At 41.1% G+C, this 23,163-nt stretch overlaps 1 protein-coding gene across 7 annotated transcripts in view; it reads right to left on the bottom strand.

Moving 5' to 3' along the window:
* DLGAP2 (DLG associated protein 2) overlaps positions 1 to 23,163 on the bottom strand; it is a 656,900-nt gene that overhangs the window by 166,839 nt on the left and 466,898 nt on the right. For 6 of the 7 annotated variants that reach the window (XM_068281332.1, XM_068281331.1, XM_068281335.1 and 3 more), the window contains 3 exons: positions 15,559 to 15,706; positions 6,535 to 6,594; positions 133 to 352 (listed from right to left, as the gene is read on the bottom strand). In XM_068281332.1, coding sequence (XP_068137433.1) covers positions 133 to 352; positions 6,535 to 6,594; positions 15,559 to 15,706 — 428 coding nt within the window. The remainder of the gene's footprint in view (positions 1 to 132; positions 353 to 6,534; positions 6,595 to 15,558; positions 15,707 to 23,163) is intronic. The other variant, XM_068281334.1, reaches the window with a different exon arrangement.

The raw sequence follows: 23,163 nt of genomic DNA, 5'->3' as shown, positions 1-23,163 counted from the left end.
GCTAGACCAGTGCTGAGTAGTGCTAGAAACATGCTATGGTTTATTTTTATGTAAAATTAGTGCATGTCCATTATAACGACTTAAAGAAGGAAACAGATATTTTATTACGTTGGAATGAATAGGCATTTTTACCTGTTGTTGACCTAGTTGTGGGAGTGGCATTGGAAGATGTCATAGGAGGAACACAGTCATCATCCTGGGAATATCCAGCCTGGATAGCTCGTAAGTAACTGTGGCTTCTAGTTCGGAAACATCCTGGTAGATCTAAAGCATCCATTGCATGAGAATCAACTTCACTGAACACTGACTCACACACTGATTCGTATTGCCCATTAATTTCTGTTTCACTCATCTGCAAGAAGAGGACACAGGGAGTTGGTGCTGCACATGACAGTGAGGAGAATCCCTTCCAATTAAAGCAGAAGACACTTTGTCAAAGGAAAATGGTGATAAAATGTGTTCTAATTAAAGGAGAATGGAAGAAGTGAATAAATGTGTTATCGCTATGGGAACAGGAGACCTTGCTGTAGGGACAAGCTCCTCAATATGTTGACGGCAGATGAGGCGATGAGAGATGCCTGTCAATCAATGTCAGTGAATTAGCTGTGTATTGAAAGAAACAACTCATTATTCCTCTTATCGGCCAACTTAACATATTTAATAGTTCTAAATGTAATATTTTCCTATTTAAAAAAATTGTAAGGCATGCACAATTCAAATGAAATACATTGTACATGCAGAGTACAAGTATAAGAAGAAATGATGCAATAAAGATTTGGCTTTATTAGAATAATGAATATAAAATGGACGACCGCTGGGTAAATAAATTGCAGACAATGCTAGTTACTATATTTGCAATTATATAAATAAGATTAAAATTACACAGTTTAATAAGCATGGGATAAACTGTTTTGCAGCTATGTAGTTTATAGCAATTAGTCACAATAACACCAGCAACTTTCACAAATGTAAACAGCACAATTTTAATAGTATCTGTAACAGGCAAGCCAACAAGTCAGTCTGCCAGATGATCACACATTAGTACGCAATTGGAAAAGTGATATATAAATATATATATAGAGTATATATATATATATATATATAGAGTATATATATATATATATATCTATATATATATATATATATATATATACTCCTCTCAATAAATTCACTTTAACTACATATTAACATTGATGGGGGGGCATATTCTGGTGCATATACCATGATCTCTGAATTGCCTGTGTGAACTGTATGCTAGGCTGCCCTGTCTACTTATCCACTGGCTGCATCCTCGTGTCATATTCAGGCACAGACAAAACTAAAGCCACGTACACACACTCGATTAAACTCATTGGAAAACGAATGATGAATGACCAACGACCAATAATAATTAAAACATTGTTGGCAAATTAGCAATAAAACTATCTCCAAAAACACTGACAGACTACGATTATCGTCCATGTTGACTGATCCATCCTGATGGATCTGTTCGGATAATAATGATAAATGACCATTCTATCCAAATTTGTGCTGCTTACTTCCGTATTCTCAGTTTTGAACTTCCGCTAATGATCCATCAGTAGACCATTGTTAAGTCGTCGCTGACTTAAAATGTGTCATGTTGTCATCAGGTGTTGATAACCGTGAGAATCATTAGCTTTTGAACAACAGTTATCGAGCGTGTTTACGTAGCATTACTGGGAGGATAGAGAATGTGAAATCTATAGCTCACACTACACAATACCCGAAACTTCATCAGTGACATGAGTTGTCCTTTCAATTTGGCATATTCTAAATGCCTCAGAAAAATTATTAGCTGGTGCGTTTTTCATTTTTACAAATTTCACTCATTTTAGAAATCTTAATGAGCAATATAAGTTATAATGCATTTTTTTTTTATTTCAACAACCCCATCAATTGATAATCAAGACAATTTGTTCACTTTTTTGTAGCAATTACAATATTAATATGTAAATTATGCAGCGATTAGTAATAGAAATGGAGAAAAAAAACCTTCATAACAGGCTCTGTACTAAAAAAGAGAAATAAGCAAAACAAATGCATCTGATATGAAGTCACAATCTATGAAAGAAGAAGGGAATAGACACAGAAGACTTATAAAGATCTATATTAAAATGATGTACTGACTTTTGCAACAAGACCTTGCCTTCCAGACCTTGCTGGCCAACCATGATCATCATTATGAATGATAACAATTTAAAAATCTGAAGTTTGGTTAGAATTTAAGCTGAAAATGCTGCTATTCCCTTTTTCATTCCATCAGAGTACACAAGATGGCAGTTGTTATGTCATAGCACTCCCAGAGAAGAAGAATTCTTATGAAAATGATTGCTAACTAATACCGTCTTAAGAAAAAATAAAATATAAATTTTGGGCTGGGATTACTATGAAGTGTTTTTGCAGCTAGTATATGAGTAAAGGCACCCACAGAATATGCACCATTCACTTTATTAGAAACATTGAAAGCTGGTAAAGCCACATTGCAGTAAATGGTATACCTTATCATTAACATGGGGCCGATATAAGTCATTTTTAGTTTGGATGATCGGGGGTAATGTTCACCTGCTTTGTTCCAACAATGTATAATGGTAAATACTTACTTTACATAAATGTGAATAATACTGAATATTGCAAAAATAAATAAAAACCCAAGGAAAGGGCAATTTTGAAGGATGCGAAATTATTTAATGTTAGTTATTTCAGTTTTTTAGGCCGAGTTCACAAATGCATTTCCCTGTGCTGCCTAGTCTGTTAAACCTGTAATGGCCCATACTCACGAGGGACTTTTGTCGCCTCAACACGCGGCGCGCGCGTGTTGCGGCGACAGGTCGCCCGTGAGTATGGGCCGTCGCACGCGCGCGCACCCCGAACTGTCGCCCGCCGCTCATGTCGCCATGCGATTGAAAGTTTCAATCGCATGGCGACAGTCGCCGCCGCACCTCCCCCGCAACTGTCGCTAGTCCGCGTGAGTACGCGGACTAGCGACAGCAACCTCCATTGTATCAAATGGAGCTTCCGGCGGGGGGAGGAGGAACGTCGGTGACAGCTTCCGCCTCGCCGCTGGTCCCTCTTCCGCGTGTGTACGCGGAGGGACCTGGCGAGAAGCTGTCGCCGGCCTGTCGCCCACACGCTCACGTGTGCTGGCGACAGGCAACATTTGCAGCCCGTGAGTACGGGCCTTTAAGTATACCTCTGTACCTCATGGCAACATATTACAACTTAGTTGTGTTAATGAACTGCTCCATGTTTCTCCAGCACATCTCACACTGATTGAGATCTACAGAAGCTGGAGGCCAAAAAAACAGACTGTAACTCATCCATCCAGGCTGCCTTTTCCGACTGTTCCATAGTCCAGTTCTGATTCTCATGTGCCAATTTGTAGACAATTTTAGCTGTGGACAGTGGTCAGTATGGGCACTCTGATCTGGAGCTATGCAGCCCAAAAGCAGCAGCCTGCAGCGCACTATGTGTTCTGATACCTTTCTCTCAATACTGTTTTTAGTCATGTTTAGGTACTATTCATTGCAAAATGGGAACATCCCACACAACCAGCTTTTTTTTTTTTACAAGCACTGACCCTGTAATCAAGCCATCACAATTTGTCCCTTGGTAAAGCCACTCAGGTCCTTACACTTAGCCATTTCTCCTCATTTCAACACATCATTTTCAAGAACGGATAGCTCATCTGCTATGTAACAAACCCCTATACTAGGCCATACTAAGATAAAGTTAGTTAGTGGTTTACTGTTCTGGCTAACTGTGTGTAAATAAAAAAACAACTTGCTCATGACATACATAATTTCTGCTTCCTTCACTTTAGTACTATATTGTGGTGTAGTATTCACCACAGGGCCTATGATGAGCCATCATCAGCCATGGTCATTGCAACAGCCCTAGTAAACTCATCCTTCTCCATATTCCACAGTGTGCCCACTACTCCTTGGCCATCTTTCTCCTTCTTACTGGTATGATCCTTGCAGCTTCTTGTCTTTTTCCATCCTTTTAGGGACACCAGAGTCTACCTGTTTGGGCCCCTGAGTGTTTGGCACGAAGTAAAATGTCTGCTTCACTTTTCCAGGACATCTCCATATCCCTCATTCTATGACTCTGTAGTAAAGTCAATGCTATATGGCACTTATATTGAAGGTTATGAATATGCACCAGAGAAGACGAGTAGTTCTACAATTATCACCACACACTCACACACTGTGGGACCCAAATAGGCGGGATCTGCTGCCCCTATATGGCTATGCAGGTATAGTGACACCAGGTGCTGTGGGAATCACAATACAGGAGGAGGCTCAGAAATAAGGAGAGTAGAGGCAATCTAAAAAAATCTAATCTAAAAAAGTAGAGGCAATCTGAGTATTGGGGGAAAGGCTGGAGAGGAGGTGTCAGGAAGTAAAGTATGGGGGTCCTAGGAGTGGGGACTGGGAGGAGGGAATCAGAGTTTTTTTAATGAGCCCCATAATTTGTAGCTAGGTTTCTGGTACTATGCAATAGTTATGCCATGTCTTTTAATGCAAGTCTATGGGTCTGTTTCCAATTTTCTGACAAAATGGAGACTGGAATCCTTGGAGGCTAGCTTAGCTGTCTCTGATTCCAAAGGACAAAAGTGATGACAGATGATAGTAATTAACAGGAATGAATTTTCCCAGCCAAACACAAAGGTAGTGCGTTGCTGTGGGGGGTCACTTGTCTCTTTTTCCCACTGTCCTTCATAGAAATAGAACATGATAAAAACTTACAACTTACTTACTTACTTTACAACAAACTAATTAGACACAGAAGGCTAATTAGTGATTGGTAACCAGGGCCGGGTTTACCATAAGGGACTGTAGGCACCTGCCTACAGGCGCCTGATGATGGAAAGGCGTCTCACTCCCTTCCTTGAGTGCCTCCCTTTTCTCCTGAGCAGAGCGTAAATAAGAGGTTACTCACCCAACTCTCTGCATTCCACAGACAAGATCTTTCTTCAATCTGTGGCACCTCTAGCTAGTTAATAATGAGGTTTTTCTAGCTACCTAAAATGTGGGGGCACCTATAGCTACTTAATAATGAGGTTCTTCTAGCTACCTAATACTTGGGGGCACCTCTAGCTACTTAATAATAAGGATACTTCTGGCTACCTAATACTTGGGGGCACCTCTAGCTATTTAATATTCCGGGTACTTCTGGCACCCTGCTATACTAAAGGGCACATATAGCTACCTATGATGGGCAAGAGAAGTAAGGGAGAAGTGACAGCTGGGACAGCCAGCACACTTGTGGTTCAGTTTGGTGGCGGGTTGTAGGTTCATGGAGGGCAAGGTCTAAAAGATGGCCTATAGGCTCCTGTGAGGAAAACCCAGACCTCTTGGTACCTTTCAGCTTGGCTGACTAATTAGTTGTTAGGTCATCCCTAGTTGGTAGTTGGATCACGTGTCCCCCATCTAAGATCTTAGGTATGTATGTAGCTGTGACCATAGGTAGTATTCTATGTAGCTGTTATCTTATCTCAACTATTGAAAACATTTTACTCTTTAATACTGATCTTGACCACTATGATAACTGTGCATATCATTCAAACAGCCATTTTACACTGCAGTGTAAAGGCCTAATAATGGTCACTGATATCATCATATGTGAGTAAGTTATGCTGCATCCAATACCTTCAAGTTTTACCCCTGTCTTGCCCTTATGGTCAAATGAATGACCTGTGCAGGCATCATAGTAGTCAATTACCTCTTGTCTTAAGAGCAGCAGAGCTGCAGTGAATTCCAATGAACCAGAATGGAAGACACTTCAGTCAACAGGAGTAAGCTGCACAGAAAAAGAACCTTTGTGAATTAAACCTAAATACTATCTGTATGCAAAGAAAAACATTCATTATGAACAAAGCTGAATGTGTTGCACAACACAGTGGATGAAAACAGAGTGGAAGGAACAGTGTCATATGAAAGGGTGATATGAAACTGGCTGTGATGCATACTTCATACACAGAATTCTGTCATTGCAAACATCAAGCGCTCCATCTGAGCATGCTGTGTTACAACATTTAATGCAATACTTGATCATCAATAAATACTCATTTCTGGCCCATCGCTTTTGGCCTCCAATCTACAAAGATGCACAATGAATAAGGCAGACTATTGCCTCAAAACATTTGGTAACATTAAATGCAATGATAAGAACAAGACTTTTTGTGTAACGTAAGCATTTCATTTTAATCAATTTTATTTTTGGATCCTGATCAAAATTGTACTTTTTGGAAAAAATAAATAGATTGTTTAGACTGAATTTAGGTGCCAGAGGCACTGCTGGCTATAATTGCATTGTTCAGAATTTTCAGTGTATTTTGGTATGATGCATGTAGTCATTGCGTTTCAGATCTATGCAATAGGCTACGCTACTTTCACACAGCAGTGAAATAAGATCACCACAGCTGTAGTGAATGAACACAGGTGATGCTCTAGATTGGAAACAGTGAATTAAAGATTTCTCCTAGCCTGGGAATATACAGGGTACTGCCACCTTGAGCTCAGGATAATCCTTTGAGGTAAAGCATTCTTGCAGGCTTTCAATGAGGAAATCCTGGAAAAATAAGAAGAGAACATTATTTGTTAGTAGTCAGTGAAGATAACTAAGCACAATTTTATCTAAATACTCCAGCGGACCTGCATATAAAGTGTATATGGCTCTCGAGATGATTAAGAAAAGAATAACAGCCCTCTAAAGAAATAAGGTGTACTGGTTAATGGTGCATATAACAGCTTCAGTATTGAATGCGGTGCGACATTTCCCAACGCCAAACTTCCCCCCACAAAAAATCCAAAACAAACAACTAAAAAACACATTATAAAGCACACCAACCTACAACGTTTCACATGTTATATTTAAAGTATATTAGATTAGTCCAGTTTTCCCCAAAGTGTAAGATCCATCACACTGAGGTTAGATGTCCACCTTTTGTCAAGTATACATTATAGATCAGGGCCAGTTCAATTAATGCAAGCATTAAGGCCTAGTGTTAGAAAGTATAAAGTCTAGTAAACACATCCAATTTTGATTGTCCACCTACAGAATTTATTCATAATATTCAAAATCTATTGGACTTCATACCACGCGGAAGTGGTAAAATTGGACAGTCGCTGGTCAATCAAAATTAAATGTGTGCATTTGGCTTAAGCCTAATCTTAACATGATTCAGTTAAACAAAAGTACCATGTGAAAATGCCTCTGTATAAAAAAACAAAAACATATATTTTATTGTCCTAATATTCTTTCATTTTAGGTGAGGGCATTGCTCTTTAACATCAAAATTGAGGGCATTTGAGTACTAGCTTCTCCCCTGCTCTACCCAGGTGAAAAGACATATTGCTTAGATCAGGATAGTAACATTTTTACACCAAAGTTTTTAACATTCATCTTCATTCATTTATTTTTTACATTTTCACTAAACAAACTTTTAAACACCCCCCTCCCCCAACTTCTTTTAACTTCTCACCCTTAAAATAAGAAATGACATTTTTTTAATTAAAAAAAAAAAAGTAATAAAAAAATGTACACTGCCCCTGATTGAAAACTAAATCTTACAAACTTCCCCCGTTATTGTCTTAAAATCTCAATTGTATATTCCAGACAACCAATGACACTGCTGCACTGAAAGGGAGTCCCAGGATAAGCATCTACACATCACACTGAGGGGCTCCATGTAGGTCTTAATCTGGATCAACGAGATTCCATCATGAGGAGAATTCGCATAGGTCAGATCAGTGATCCAATGAAAAGCCTTGATGGCAAAGTCAGACAAAGTCAGGTCGCAGGGACAGCAGACAGTGCATAGACTGCACTGTTTGCAGTTTCCAGTCATGCACGGCATTTCAGCGGTGAATCAATGTGCATGGTATTCTGCATATCGGGGTGCTTCAGCCTGCGATCCCATTCAGTAATTAATGGAATCGCAAGCCCCGCTGGGAGTGACATGCAGAGCCATGGAGCTCTACACTGTAATGTAAACGAGCCCTAAGAAGAAACTCTGAACAATTCAGAATTATTGTATACAGTAGTTGCCTTCTTGTTACAGCTGTGATGAACCAACAGGGCACACCCACAAAAGCACCTCAGAATTTCCCACCTTGGTTTACTATTGGTCCATTGAAAGAATCCAATGAGAAACCAAGTGTCCAATAATAATCGACTTCATTGCTTTTACAGCTGTTACAATGTATTAACCATAAGCTCTTTACTGTTATGCTTTTTATATTTATACAGTGTGAATAAAATTATTAGACTTCATGATTGGTTCTATGTTCTGTAACTGCTAAATGAGTTATATTAGCAGGAGACAGCAGTTAATATATTTCCTTGACACAAATTCCTTAAATCCCAGTTTACAAGGCATTTACCTAGTATTTTGTTGACTTTCTTCTGCTTGGAAAACAGCTTTGCTTTTACTTTGATTTTTTTTGGACACTTTCCAAAAATCATTTGCACATCTGCTTCCATAATAGGAAAATAATGAGTGTTTGTAAACTTTAATAAATCTACAATATTTTTTTTGATTCAGCCCAAAATACTGGACAAGTGACCTGTTGAATTCGACTGTCTAGCATACTGCAGACTGGGGCCCCCTACTCTTCTTTAAACCCCTGTTGTGTGTTATGATTTTGTCCCCAGCAATTGTGTCAGTCGACCTAAGCAGGTGTTCCTTAGCAGGTCAGCAAAGGTGAAAATAGTCTCAGGTTTTTCACAAGAGGGGTGTGAACACTGTCAGATATAACTATAATGCATTTTGCTGACCTCTACACATTTATAAGCTATGCAAGGTGTGTTTAGGGTCAGTGTCTATGTACAGTATTTTGTCAAAACTAACCAAAGTGAATTTACTTTATAGGACATAATCTTAACTCATACTCCCTCTAAGTAGTGCATACTAGAAAATGTGCATTTTAGTTTTCAAAAACTTCCTGACAAACAATCACCTAAACCAGGGGTCCCCAACCCCTGGGCCGTGGGTCTAGCCTCTCTAACTCTCTTTTTTTCTTCTTCTTCCAGCAGAGCAGCATGCATCAGAATGTCAGTAGTTGGCACTGTTCTCATTACAACATCAGTTGTGCTTCCTCTGAACAGCTCGATGATGTTGAAAAACTCTCAGCTGCATGTTGCTCAATTGAAAGTAAACAGAAGATGCCGGACCCATGGTGGTAAGGCTGACTGGGGGGGGGGGGGCACATCTAGCTGCCTAACCTGGGTGGGGGGCTACAGAACGCTGGGGGCACATCTAGCTGCCTAACCTGGATGGGGGGCTACAGAACGCTGGGGGCACATCTAGCTGCCTAACCTGGATGGGGGGCTACAGAACGCTGGAGGCACATCTAGCTGCCTAACCTGGGTGGGGGCTTACAGATCACTGGGGGCACATCTAGCTGCCTAACCTGGATGGGGGGCTACAGAACGCTGGGGGCACATCTAGCTGCTTAACCTGGGAGAGGGGGGGGCTACAGCACATCTAGCTACCTAACCTGGGAGGGAGGATATAGAACAATGGGGGCACATCTAGCTAACTGAGGAGGGGGGCTACAAAACACTGGGGGTACATTTAGCTATCAATACTTGGGAGGGGACTACATAACACTGGGGGCAAATCTGGCCATTTAAACTGGGGAAGCGGATACCTAATACTGGTTAAACATCTGTGCCTGTGTGAGGCTGTTTTTGAGGCCCAGTGGTCTTCCATATGCCCGCCCCATAGCCCTGTTCCCTGCCCAATCCAATTTGCTGACAACAACCCCCCCCCAGAACTCGCCCCACCCCCACCGCCAATCCCCCCGCCAGTCCTCGGACAAGTGTTTGGACAAGTAAGCGGTCCCCGGGCCAAAAAAGGTTGGGGACCCTTGACCTAAACTGTGTGCATGATTTGTACAAGTTAAAACGACCTCTCTTCTTCGTCATAACCACTATTGTCCTTGACACTGCCATCCTCAATAAACATTACTGTGACTGTCCAATACTCTCCTCCCTGACATCATTATTTATTGCTCCCACTAAAACAATACAAATTGTAATGTAAGTTGTAAGAGGGATGTTCAAACATAAACATTGTTCACAAAATACACTGGAAGATGTCTTAAACTGCATAAAATGTAGAGGCAACTTGGCACACTATCCAAGAAAAAAATCAGGACAAATACTCAGAGTAGAGTATTATAACAGAGAATTGGGATTGTCTGTAATTGCCCACATAATGCATGTTACTAGAACAAAACATAAGATTATACATTATTTTAAAAGACATCAGTAAAATAAAGGGTACCCCATCAAATTATTACAAGATCATTACTACACTAGTGGAAGATGACTTTTTACTGGCTCTGTTACTAGCTATGGTGCTGTTTGAAGAACACTGTAATTATAGTCATCAGTGTGCAATCATGTTCTGTTCTATTTAAAAATAAAATAAGTGCCATGCTTACATGCTTACCTCACCTACTTTTCACCAAAACTATAGCTTGACCTTTAACCTCCCTAGCGGTATGGACAGAAATGTCCGTTCAAAAAAACATGCTGTGAACAGTATAAACGTGCATACACATCAATACTCTCCTGCACTGTATACTAGACCCTTGCTTGACACATTTTGGCAAGTTACAGGAAAAAAAAGTTTTAAAAATAAATTTTATCACTGTTTGCACATAAATCCTGGGGAAATTGAACGCTGGGGAGGTTAAGCTAAAATAAACCTTTAATGCTTTTATCAGTTTTAGTTAAAGTGGGGAGGAGTTAAAAACACTGTCAGTATGAGAGAGGTTGATTCACTAAATAGAAGTAAAAATTGCAATGCGCTATGTATACATGGCAATTTTAACAGATTTTAGTGAATCAACCTCAATATCCAAATTTTACAGCTGTTCATGCAACCAATGTAACCTGCGTTGTATACATAATGGGCCTAGATTCACAAAAGTGTGATAACTGATAGCACAGCAGTTATCACGCGATCTGCTGCACGCAAAGGTTTGCATGCATAAAAGATTACGTTAGCGTGAAAACGAAAGGTTTGCGCACAAACGCGCATGTGATCTCGCACAAACCTTCATTTACACGCGAATGTAATCCTTTACGCGCGCAGACCTTCGTACGTGACAGATCACGTGATAACTGCTGTGCTATCACGCTTTTGTGAATCAAGCCCAATGTGCGTTGTGTTATACGCACAACATGTTAAGTTGGTTGTGGAAACTCCTGTAAAAATGGCAATTTTACCATGATTTAGTGAGTCAAGCCCATTGCAACTTATGTCAATGTGGATGTACAAGATTTGAAATCCAAAACTTTTGTAAGCACTAATTATTTTCCTGAAGTTTGTTTGTAGTTATTATCTTGTAACTTCTGATTGCAATTGAAAATGTGTATTTTTTTTTAATTGAATGCCCTGTTTCAGTGACCATTATTTTGCTCTTTTATTTACTACTTTTATGATGTTAGTATGATGTAGTATTCAAATACAATCCATAAAAAACAGCAGCAAGTGACCCATCAAAGAATCACAACAGTTTGCATATAAGCATACAACACAGCATGTGAAAGTGGCAGCAGATCTACACAAGGAGTCACATGTTTATGACATACATAGTTAGCAAGCAAAGTGATAAACTATACAGCAAAAAGTGCCTAGTGCAAATAATTAGAACAAAGACCCCATTGTGAGATAATATATACCCTGACAGCGCGCTGTTTCAGAAAACCCTTCGTCACAGAGTATATAGTGCAAGTTCCTTCCGGCTGCTGAACTTGCACTATATACTCTCTGACAAAGGATTTTCCAAAACACTGCGCTGTCAGGGTATATATTATCTCACAATGGGGTCTTTGTTCTGATTATTTGCACTAGGCAATTTTTGCTGTATAGTTTATCACATTGCTTACTAACTATGTACTGTATGTAATTTACACGTGACTCCTTGTGTAGATCTGCTGCCACTTTCACATGCTGTGTTGTATGCTTATATACAAATTGCTGTGATTCTTTGATGGGTCACTTGCTGCTGTTTTTTATGGATTCTATTTGAGTACAAAACTTTTTTGCATTTACTTCTTGGCTGGTGTGCGAGTCATTTCTGTATATACTGTCTGACATAGATCAACCATAAGACCTAGCAACCTTTCCTTGTCCTACTGAAATCTTCAAATACAGTTTTGGCTTTAATTAGGCTTTAGTTAGCAATGCACAAAGTTGTGTACAGTCTGCACTTTCTGCAATAAATGTATTGAAATTGTTTGCCTGGCTTCTGTTAGGCTACTTCCAGTATTGTGTTATATTATTACCAGGACTCCAGGAGGTTGGAAGTTCCTTCCCCAGCACAAAGCAGATCACCTGTCCATGCCCACTTCATACTACAGGTAAGAGGCATGAACTTTTTAAAGGCCTGCGTTCCTCTCATCACTTTACCCTGCATGCAATTCCTCAATGCTGTTTGTTTAACATTAAAAAAAACAAAACAAAAAAAAACACTGAGAGGTTATGGGGATGACAAATGCTTTATTATGCACTGAGGAAGGAGGATCTAGACTGTGTAACAGATAATAAGACTGCAGGGAAGTAGTGCTGCAGACAGGGCCGGAGCTACCATAGGAAAAAATGGGCAATTGCCCCAGAGCCTGTAGGGGCCCTCAAGGTGTCCCTCCCCATCTTAACTGTTGCTCCCCAGGGACTCTGCAGAGTATTTTAAGTTGGGAGATGATTGGGGGAGGGTCAATAGCCAGCTCAGGGGCCCAGGAGGGAAATTTGGCTGCAACAAAAGGCCTCTAATGACGCTTTTTGGTCGGGGGTGTCTGTTGGGGGCCCCCCAGGCTAATTGTGCCCTAGGGCCCAATTGTTACTTGAACCAGCCCTGGTTGCTGGAAAGTGAGAGAGGAGTTTGGACAGCTCACAGTGTGCTTTTCAGTCTAAGGAAGTAGCATCTGACATCCAGACAGTAAGGGTACCCATTCATTACTCAATATTGTGGACAGATCGACCCTCCAATTCAATAATTTTATCAAAATGGAACATAATTGGTACCACAGCATGCCTGCCCGATGTTGGAAAGATCTTGGTAGCAAAGGCTCAATCAGATGTGCAATGGAAGCAGTGTTCAATATTGTAATGACTGAAGATCCCCATGGACCTCAAGCGAGGGTCTCCTCAAGTGTAGAGTGTCCCCGTACTCATGAAGGCCCACCTATCTGCTGGCGCAACTCCTGCTGAAACCTTTTGGAGATCGCTGTGCAGTGTGTGGCCAGGCAATAGATCCCTTTCTGATCAGACTCTAATGGATTTGCAGAGCATTAGACAGTTCTGCAAATTCAGCAAAGTGTGGATTAAGCAATAACTAATGGAAAAGTGGTTTATGTAAAAAAAAGGTTTATGTGAAATGCACACAATTTTGCAACTGACACATTATAATATATTGCACACAATAAATGAAAAAAAACAACAATTGCATAAATAAAAACATGGGCTGGAACAAGGGCTTTAACAAGCTTTTATATCCTCCACGAGTGAAATGGCAAAGACTGGTAATGCTTGTATTGGGACAACTGTTACTTTTTCATCCTTGATACAATTTCACTTTTCCATTGCAAAGGTAACATGCAGAGAAAAAAGTAATAATAATTCAAAAATAGAAGTAGAAGCAGTATGGAGTCATGTTGCTAGATTGCAGATTCCCTCAAAGGAGTTATCTCTCTAGTGTATAGATCTACACACAGGAAAGAATGTGTTAAAGTACACCTTGTACCAGAAAAAAACAGTTATAAAATAAATCCCTTAAATGAAGAAACAGATTTTATATGGACACATGTGTAGGTCATTTGCTGGTTTGAATAGCTAATCAGCTACTTACTTTTCACACTAGGACTAAGGACAAATGATATTGTACAAAACAATACAGTAAATCAAAACTGATATTTCCTGACACCTTAAGTGACCTTGTAATGAGAAGGAAATGTATGCTGCCATGTTTATTTCCTTTTAATCAATGCCACTTAAAGTGAACCTGAGATGACAGATATCTCAGGTTTTATACTTACCTGGGGCTTCCTTGATCCCCCTTGAGGCCGCTCAGTCCCTTTCCATCTCCCCGGGTGGCTCCTGTCCCCCACAGTGCTGCCTGGTATCCTGGTTGAGTCACGCTTCATTGCACATGCATGGCCTGGATGCGCACACTCCCCGGTCATGCTCCCATCGCTGGGAGTGTTTTGCACTTGAGCAGTAGTACTGCTCAAGCGCAGAATGCTCCAAGCCGCTGGAGTGCGATGGTAGAGTGCACGTGGCAGGCCGCGCCTGCACAACAAAGCGTGACTAGGCCATGCTTTTAGGCAGTATTGCAGGGGACGGGAGTCACCCAGGGAGGCAGGGAGGGACTGAGCAGCCTCAAGGGGGCTTAAGGAAGCCCCAGGTAAGTATGGTACCTGAGAAGTCTTTCACTGAGGTATTTTAAGTTATTAAGTATTATAAGTAAGCCACTGATGCAGAATGAGTATGCAGTTCAAATTGTCTGGCTACTTAAGTCTGATGACAAAAATCAAATGATGTTTCAGGGGTGATTCAAACACAATGGAAGCCAAAAGACCAGCAGGACTTTCAGCCAATGTTTAAAAGAAAATAAATATGGCAGCCTCCATATCACTTTCACTATAGAGTCACTTTAATGCTTCTTTTCCACTAGGAAGCACAATCGCAAGCAAAATGGCATAACTTAAATTTTCCACTCCCTGCAATTGCACTGTGACCCATCAGGAATGGAGCATGATTGCACCAATAATCTCGCAGCTCGACTTTTGTGATTCTGGAAAAACTGAAACGTGCTAATGGAAAATGAGAACTGCTATTTACTGTACATGTTAATTGTAGTGCTGTTGTGATCGGAAAAATGGCCATGATCCACTTTTTGGATCGGACCACGGCAAGCGGAAAAGCAGCCTAACTCCTGTTGACACAAAGTACTTCAGGAGGAAAACGCTACAAATCCTTCCAGTTTTTTTTGCATAGTGCCATACAAAATGACGGACATGTGATAAAGCAAACCTGGTAGGTTTGCAAACCCCAAATATGGATACTTACCTTGGGAGATGGGAGCCTCTGGATCCAGGAGAGGATTCCCCTGTCCTCCTCCACCAGCTCGGTCCAGCACCAGGTCCCTCAAAGCGTAGCCGCACTGCTTCTGCACAGTAGCATGGAACTTTTTGGGCTTCAGCAGAAAAACTGAGCACAAACTGGGCAGGCGACTCACGCTTGCTAAGTAGCATGCACCAGAATGGTCTTGGCTTTTTCTTCTGGAGCCCAAGCAGGTCCGAGTCCTTACGAGTGTGTATGTGCAAGCTGTTGACAATCGATTTTTCAGGTATCCCAGCACTGGAATGGCACCAGTGGAGGAGGATGGTGGAAGCCTCTCCAGGATGAAGAGACTCCTCCTCCTGAGGTAAGTACCCCATAGGGGCTCTTTTTCCCCAACAGGAGCCCTTGAACTAGAAATTTTCTTTCAGAGATGAAGATAAAAGGTCATATGCTCTAACCTGGCTGACACAGCTGGCCTGGCTTAGTGTGCTGACAGCTCTCATGTAGCTCTGGTTCCGGGAGCGAAACTTTGGAGAATTATAATTTCCTGATGGGTCCAGGACAAGTCCCGCCGACATTTCACTTGCTGCTTGAAGGTAACTCTGGCTGCAAAACATAAAACAAATTAGTGTTGGAAAAATGTATGGAAAAATATTGTGTCAGGTTAAACACAGAAAATATCTGCAATCTCTTTGACTCATCCATCTGCTTCATGTGCAATTACAAATATGATCATTCAAGTCCTGAAAATTCAATTTTACGCATTCGGGTTGGAAACAGTTGTAGCAGCAATTTCCGTCTATAGTGTTTAAGAAAGCAAGAACTGGAAGATAAATTGCGTTCTTTGTTTAGTATACAAAGCATTGTGAGCTCAGGTGTGGAACTGCAGACACTTCATAACCTGGCCCGACAGCTATATTTTAATGCAAGTGCTAGAATAATTTTATTGAAAAACACTAGAAGGCCATTTTCTTTTCAGCTTACTTTACATTTATTAAGTCATGTAAGTTCCAGAGGTCACAAATGACGGCTTACAAGTGGTAAGTGAAACAGAGCTAGAGATGAATCATTCTGCCAGACAGAGTAGTATTTGTTGCTGATACATTTAAACAAATTTGCTGATTTTTATTTCTTTATAAAGATTTACTTTACATTGGCCTCTCAATAAAATGGTGGTTTCTCACTCTCCAGCACACCCTAAAGTCATTGGGAATCGTTTTTGTTTTAAAAGCCGGATACTTACCTAAGGAGAGGGAAGGCTCTGGGTCCTATAGAGCCTTCCCTCTACTGTCCCGGTACCCTTGTGGCAGCGGCAGCTCCTCCGTTTGAATCCCTCGCGGTGGGGGACTTCGGAAGCCTTCAGGAGCTGAGTCCTCCCAAAGACAGATGACTCCATACTGCGCACTTGCGAGTGCGCGAGAGAAGGTGCTCGTGCGTGCGCAGTATGGAGCAGCCTGTCTTCTGGAGCACTTGGGCTTCCAAACACCTTTGAAGCCCCCCTTTGGCAGCGGAAACAGCAGTATTCGACCAAATTGATTTAATACTGCTACAGCGGAGCTAGAGCTGCAACGGGGACCAGGAGAGGAGTGGGAAGGCTCTATAGGACCCAGAGCCTTCCCTTTCCTTAGGTAAGTGTCTGGCTTTTTTTTTTTTTACTTTAATTAATGCTAAACATGGTCTCAAACCTCAACTGTTCCCCAAGATGAGTTTGAAATCTTATATTCCTTCTACATTATAGGGCCCGATTTTGTTTAAGGGGAAACTGGGAAACCTATCGGTATGTTATTAGGAGCAAACAAAATACTTGAAGATACCAATGCAAACATGGAGAGAGCTTCGAAGCTCCATGCAGATGTGTTTTTTTCCCCTGGGATTTAAACCTGGGGCTCAAGGCCAGGCATCTGACCTTTTAACTGCCATTCTTGCTGTGATTGCAGACTGGTTCATGATCAATGTTTTTTGTCCATCTAATAAAAAAAATGGAAGCGTCCAACCATAAAAACATCCTTTAATTGAGAAAAATATTTAAAAGCTCATTACCAGGCATCAAGCACTGATATAGAGAAAGGGAGTTGCAAGGCAGTGAAAGGGTCAACAGCCGTTTCACACTGCTAGCATGCAGCCCTTCTTCAGGACACTTCATTTTTCAAATAAATGAATGATGTTTCTATGGATGTGAGCTGCCACTTTTTCTTATTGGATGGACTCTGCTGCAAAGCTTTGGTAAGCTGCAGTCAATGTATGGAGAATAGGACATTGTCCCTGTACATCAGGCTTTCTTACTGAATGAAAAAAAATGTGAGGGAAACTGATGCCATGAAACAACTATGTACCCCAGTATATGGATGATACCCACTTTAGTGGAGGTCAGCACATTACACTTTTCTCAGCCAGATGAAGGTCATATCAAGAAATTTTATTACCAAGATCAATGCCATCCTATATAATAAAACCCCTCTGTCCCTGTGTCATCCTCCTGTCCCTGTGTCTTAGCTACTGCGTATGTGTAGCCGTTGGGACAGGAGGAGGACGGGGCCAGGGGGGCAGGCACCGTTGGTGTGCGCGACGGGGAGCACAGGCGTGCGTGCGCGGGCATGGAATGCCGCCGTACGCCCAGGGGTCACGTCACAGCCCTAGCGCCCATTGTGTAATGGCTAGCTAGTTACATAGCTAAATAGCTAGTTAAAATTAAAGTGGTCTAACACCCAGCATTTCAACTTTGCTTTAAAAGATTGCTTACAGCTTATAAACTATTATGCCAGATTTTTTTTTAGCAGAAATTCACTGAATGGATTAAACATGACATTTTAGTGCTGCATTTAGCTAGAAATCCTCCTCCGTGCTTGCTTGTTTAGTTACAAATGTATCTATCTACAATGTAACAAACAAACACTGCTCTGAGAGAACAGAGGGCTTCCCTGGCAGGCTTTTCAGAGGTCTAGTTGTATTTCAAATAAAGATACATTTGTAACTAAAAGATAAGAACGGATGCGGATTCCTACCGTAGTTAAATCCAACACTAAAATGTCATGTTTAACCCATTCAGTGAATTTCTGCTTAAAAAAAAAATCTGGCATAATAGTTTGTAAGCTGTAAGCAATCTTTTAAAGCAAAGTTGTAATGCTGGGTGTTAAACCGCTTTAACAAGTAACATTGTATCATACTACATCATTACTTTGATTATAATATGGTAAGTGTTGTTGAGCAATAAATACATCCATTTCATTTTTTTTTTAATTCAAAATGATCTGCTGGTTGTAACTGCCACTTAAATAAAGCAAATTTATTCTTGGCTGGGTTGTAATGCTTTGGTTTTAGTTTAATTACAACAGACCAATGTTTTTTTCCTTTGATGCTGTCTATTAATTGATGTTTTTCAAAAAAAATGTTCTTGAGTCTCACTAACAGTACGTGAAAAAAGATTCATTTTTTAATACACTTTCTACATTTGACTAAAATGCAACAGCACCAATCATGTGTGTTTTTATTACATTGTGATTAATTTTTATCATCTGATGTTAGTGGTGTCTTTTGTGGACACACAGTGCAGCGTGCATGCTTCCTCAGAGGTACAGTACCCATGTGCTATAATAAAACTCATCTGGAACTGTTAATCCTAGACTCCATTAGGCACAACAAAAATAAATAAAAAATGAACAAATTATTATATTAAATCTATATATAATATGTAAGAACTAAAGGAGGAAAAAACCTACTTGAAGAAAAAAATATAAAAAAGGGTTTAAGAAAATAATGTGTAGTGATTAATGTTTAACTACAGCCCAACAAGCTCCATTAAATAGTTATGTAGACACTTATTTTCCAGGCTATAGCTTAAAGGACTACTGTAGGGGGGTGGGGGGAAAAAGAGCTGAACTTACCCGGAGCTTCTAATGATCCCTTGCAGACGTTCTGTGCCCGCGCAGCCACTCACCGATGCTCCGGCCCCGCCTCTGGTTCACTTGCGGAATTTACGACTTTAAAGTCGGAAAACCACGGCACCTGCGCGGCCCACCCTCGCTCCTGCTGATGCCACCAGGAGTGTATCGCACAGGCCCAGTATGGTCTGTGACTGTGCAGTATGCTCCTGGTGGCATCAGCGGGGGCGAGGACGGGTCGTGCAGGTGCAGTGGTTTTCTGACTTTAAAGTCGGAAATTCCAGAAGCGAACCAGAGGCAAGGACTGGAGCATGGTACAGGACATCTGCGGGGGACCATTGGAAGCCCAAGGTAAGTTCAACTCTTTTTCCCTCTACCCAGGGCCGGGCCGAGGCAGAGGCTGGGCAGGCTACAGCCTATGAGTGCAGCCACTTGAGGGCGCATTCCTTTGAACTCTCCTCACCACTCGCCTGCCACATATTGCTTTATGTCCACTCGCCTGCTGCTTGTGTCTCCACAGGCACTGAGCTAATCTCCGCCGATCTCTGTCGCCTATGTAGCGAGCCCCACTGCTCCATAATAGCCGCGCTGTCATCACAGAGATGACAGGCGCAGCTGTGGCATCATGTAACTAGGCAACAGCAGGAAGCCGGCTTCTGCTCTATTGGAAGAGGTGCCGGCTTCCTGCAAAGTTGCCTGAAGACTTTCTGCAAGTTTGAGCTGTGCCTGGACTGGACAGGGGAGGGACAGTGCCTGAGGACCCAGCTACTTCCACGTGCATGCCTGAATGAAGCAGGTATGGAGGGGGGATTGGAGTAGAGGGAGAGAGAAGAGAAAGAGAGAGAGCAAGCAAGAGGGAGGGGGAGAGAGAATTAATGAATGAGAGTATTGTATGTGTGTTTACTGTATGTACTCTGTGTGACCTGTGTGTGTACTCTATGTGTATGTCTACTGTGTGTGTATATTGTATGTGTGTGTATGTGTGTACTCTGTGTGTGTGTGTGTGTGTGTGTGTGTGTGTGTGTACTGTATGTGTGTGTGTGTACTGTATGTGTGTGTGTTTGTGTATATGTGTGTGTGTTTGTGTATGTGTGTGTGTGTGTGTGTGTGTGTGTGTGTGTGTGTGTGTGTGTGTGTGTGTGTACCGTGTATGTACTGTTTGTATGTATACTGTATGTATGTGTGTGTGTGTGTGTGTGTGTGTGTGTGTGTGTGTGTGTATGTACTGTATGTGTGTGTGTACTGTGTGTGTATGTATACTGTATGTGTGTGTGTGCCGTGTATGTACTGTTTGTATGTATACTGTATGTATGTGTGTGTATGTACTGTATGTGTGTGTGTACTGTGTGTGTATGTATACTGTATGTGTGTGTACTATATGTGTGTGTGTGTGTGTGTGTGTGTGTGTATATACCGTGTATGTACTGTTTGTATGTATACTGTATGTGTGTGTGTATGTGTGTGTGTGTGTGTATACCGTGTATGTACTGTTTGTATGTATACTGTATGTGTGTGTGTGTGTGTGTGTGTGTGTATGTACTGTATGTGTGTGTGTACTGTGTGTGTATGTATACTGTATGTGTGTGTGTGTACTGTATGTTTGGGTGTGTACCGTGTATGTACTGTTTGTATGTATACTGTATGTATGTGTGTGTGTGTGTGTGTGTGTGTGTGTGTGTGTGTGTGTGTGTGTGTGTGTGTGTGTGTGTGTGTGTGTATGTACTGTATGTGTGTGTGTACAGTGTGTGTATGTATACTGTATGTGTATGTGTGTGTGTGTGTGTACTATATTGTGTGTGTGTACCGTGTATGTACTGTTTGTATGCATACTATATGTGTGTGTATGTACTGTATGTGTGTGTATACTGTGTGTGTATGTATACTGTATGTGTGTGTGTGTGTGTGTGTGTGTGTGTGTGTGTGTGTGTGTGTGTGTGTGTGTGTGTACTCTATGTGTGTGTATATATATGTGTGTGTGTGCACACCGTGTATGTACTGTTTGCATGTATACTGTGTGTGTGTGTATGTACTGTATGTGTGTGTGTGTGTGTGTGTGTGTACTGTGTGTGTATATACTATATGTGTGTGTACTGAACGCGGTGCGCGGGGGGGGGCACTTTGGAGTCTCAGCCTCTGGTGCTGGGGAACCTTGGCCCGGCCCTACCCCCACCCCCCCTACAGTAGTCTTTTAATACCATGTGCATGAGGTTTAGTCAAAAACCTGTTTATGCAACTTATCTTGTCTCATCCTTTTCACCTTCAATACATAAAACATTTGCAAAAAATGTACAGAATAAAGGCTAGGAAAATAATATTTAAGTTAATTAGGAACAACTTATTTTTTGTGAATACTTTTTTATTAGCATTTTCAATATAAACAGGTATCAATAATGTAGTAATCACATTCTTAAAAGTGAAGTCTAAAATACATTAGTACAGCAGTACACTGAGCAAACAAAGAATAAAATTACAAACTGAGTAATAGTTGGAGTTATTTCTCCTAGGGGTTGGAGGAAGGTAACACGTTCTTTCTACTGAATTCCTCCTCAAAAAACGTCTAAAACCTGGTACACACATCCAATTTTGATTGGCCAATTTTGCCACTTACATGTAGTATAAGAGCTTAAAGGGGTTCTTCTGTGAATGAGGAAAAAAAATAAAAAGTGGTTTATGCATAAACTATTAAACATCCTTCTAAAATAGTGTAAAAAGTTTTTTTTAAAAAAAAGAATTATTTCATCAATACAAAATGTAATGTAAACATTGACGTATGAAGGACTGGGGGGCTAATCCATTTGTTAGGGGTGTTTTTTTTTTTTACTTTCTTTTCATAACCATAACTCCTGCCTAAGTAGTTTTCAGTGGTAGAACCCACTTCTAGCAGGAATCACCGTTACAGCCCTAAGGGCTGAGCTCAGCTGAGCTGCTGAATATATGTTTACTTTGTTGCTAGGCAACCAGAGAGTGCAAAGACTCGTTTGTGAAAAAAGAGTCATAAGCTGCGGGGAGAATGAATCCATCCCATCTACACCATATGATTCTTTGTCAGATTCGATTCAATTTGATTTGATTCAATCTGACATGTCCAATTCATGATTCGAATCAATTCGAATCAAATTAAATCGAATCATGAATCAGACATGTCAGATTGAATCAAATCAAATCAATGAATCGAATCAAATTGAATCGAATCTGACAAAGAATCATGGTGTAGATGGGACTGATTCTCCCAGCAGCTTATGACTCTTCACAAATGAGTCTCTGCACCCGGGGTCTGGTTGCCTAGCAACAATGTAAACACATTTAGCAGCTCAGCAGAGCTCAGCCCTTAGGGCTATAATGGCTATTCCTGCTAGAAGTGGGTTATATCACTGAAAACTACTTAGGCAGGAGTTATGTTTGTGAAAAGAAAGTAAAAAAAAAACAAAACACCCCTAACAAATGGATTAGCCTCCCAGCCATCATCCGTCCCTATTTACATTACATGTTGTGTTGATGAAACCATTCATTTTTTTAAAAAAACGTTTTACACTATTTTAGAAGGATGTTTAATAGTTTATGCATAAACCACTTTTTTTTCCTCATTCGTGGAAGAAGCCCTTTGAAGGGACTCTGAAGTCTCTAAAAAACTTTTTTTTATTTCATAAATATGTTTAATACTCTATCCCTAACTAAACCGCCACATCCCCGCCGCAGTACGCTATCTAAATCCCCCCTAACTCCCTGGGGGGCCATCTGGACAGCACTTCCGTGTAAGGCAGGGCTATGAGCTGCAGCCCTGCCTCACAAGTGTCTGTCAGCGGTGGATCTCCGCCTCTCCCCCGCCCCTCTCAGTCTTCCTTCGCTGACAGACGCGTGTGAGGCAGGGCTGCAGCCCTGCCTCACACGGAAGCGCTTAGGGCAGCAAAATCCAAGACCAAGAAAGTCGTGGATTTCGCGGGGGAGAGGTAGGGGGTAGTTTGGGGGGATTTAGATAGCGTTCTGCGGCGGGGATGCGGCGGTTTAGTTAGGGATAAAGTATTAAACATTTATTAAATAAAAAAAACGTTTTTTTTAGAGACTTCTGAGTCTCTTTAAATACACAATCTGTTAATAGTATTCAAAATCTTTTGGCACTCATGCTACATGAGGTGGTAAAATTGGTTAGTAATTGGACAATCAAAATTGCATGTGTGTATGTTCCCT

This window comes from Hyperolius riggenbachi, chromosome 4 (assembly GCF_040937935.1).
Source record: "Hyperolius riggenbachi isolate aHypRig1 chromosome 4, aHypRig1.pri, whole genome shotgun sequence".
NCBI classification, from domain to species: Eukaryota; Metazoa; Chordata; class Amphibia; order Anura; family Hyperoliidae; genus Hyperolius; species Hyperolius riggenbachi.
The sequence above is the reverse complement of the archived record's forward strand: the minus strand, read 5'-3'. Positions and strand labels throughout refer to the sequence as shown.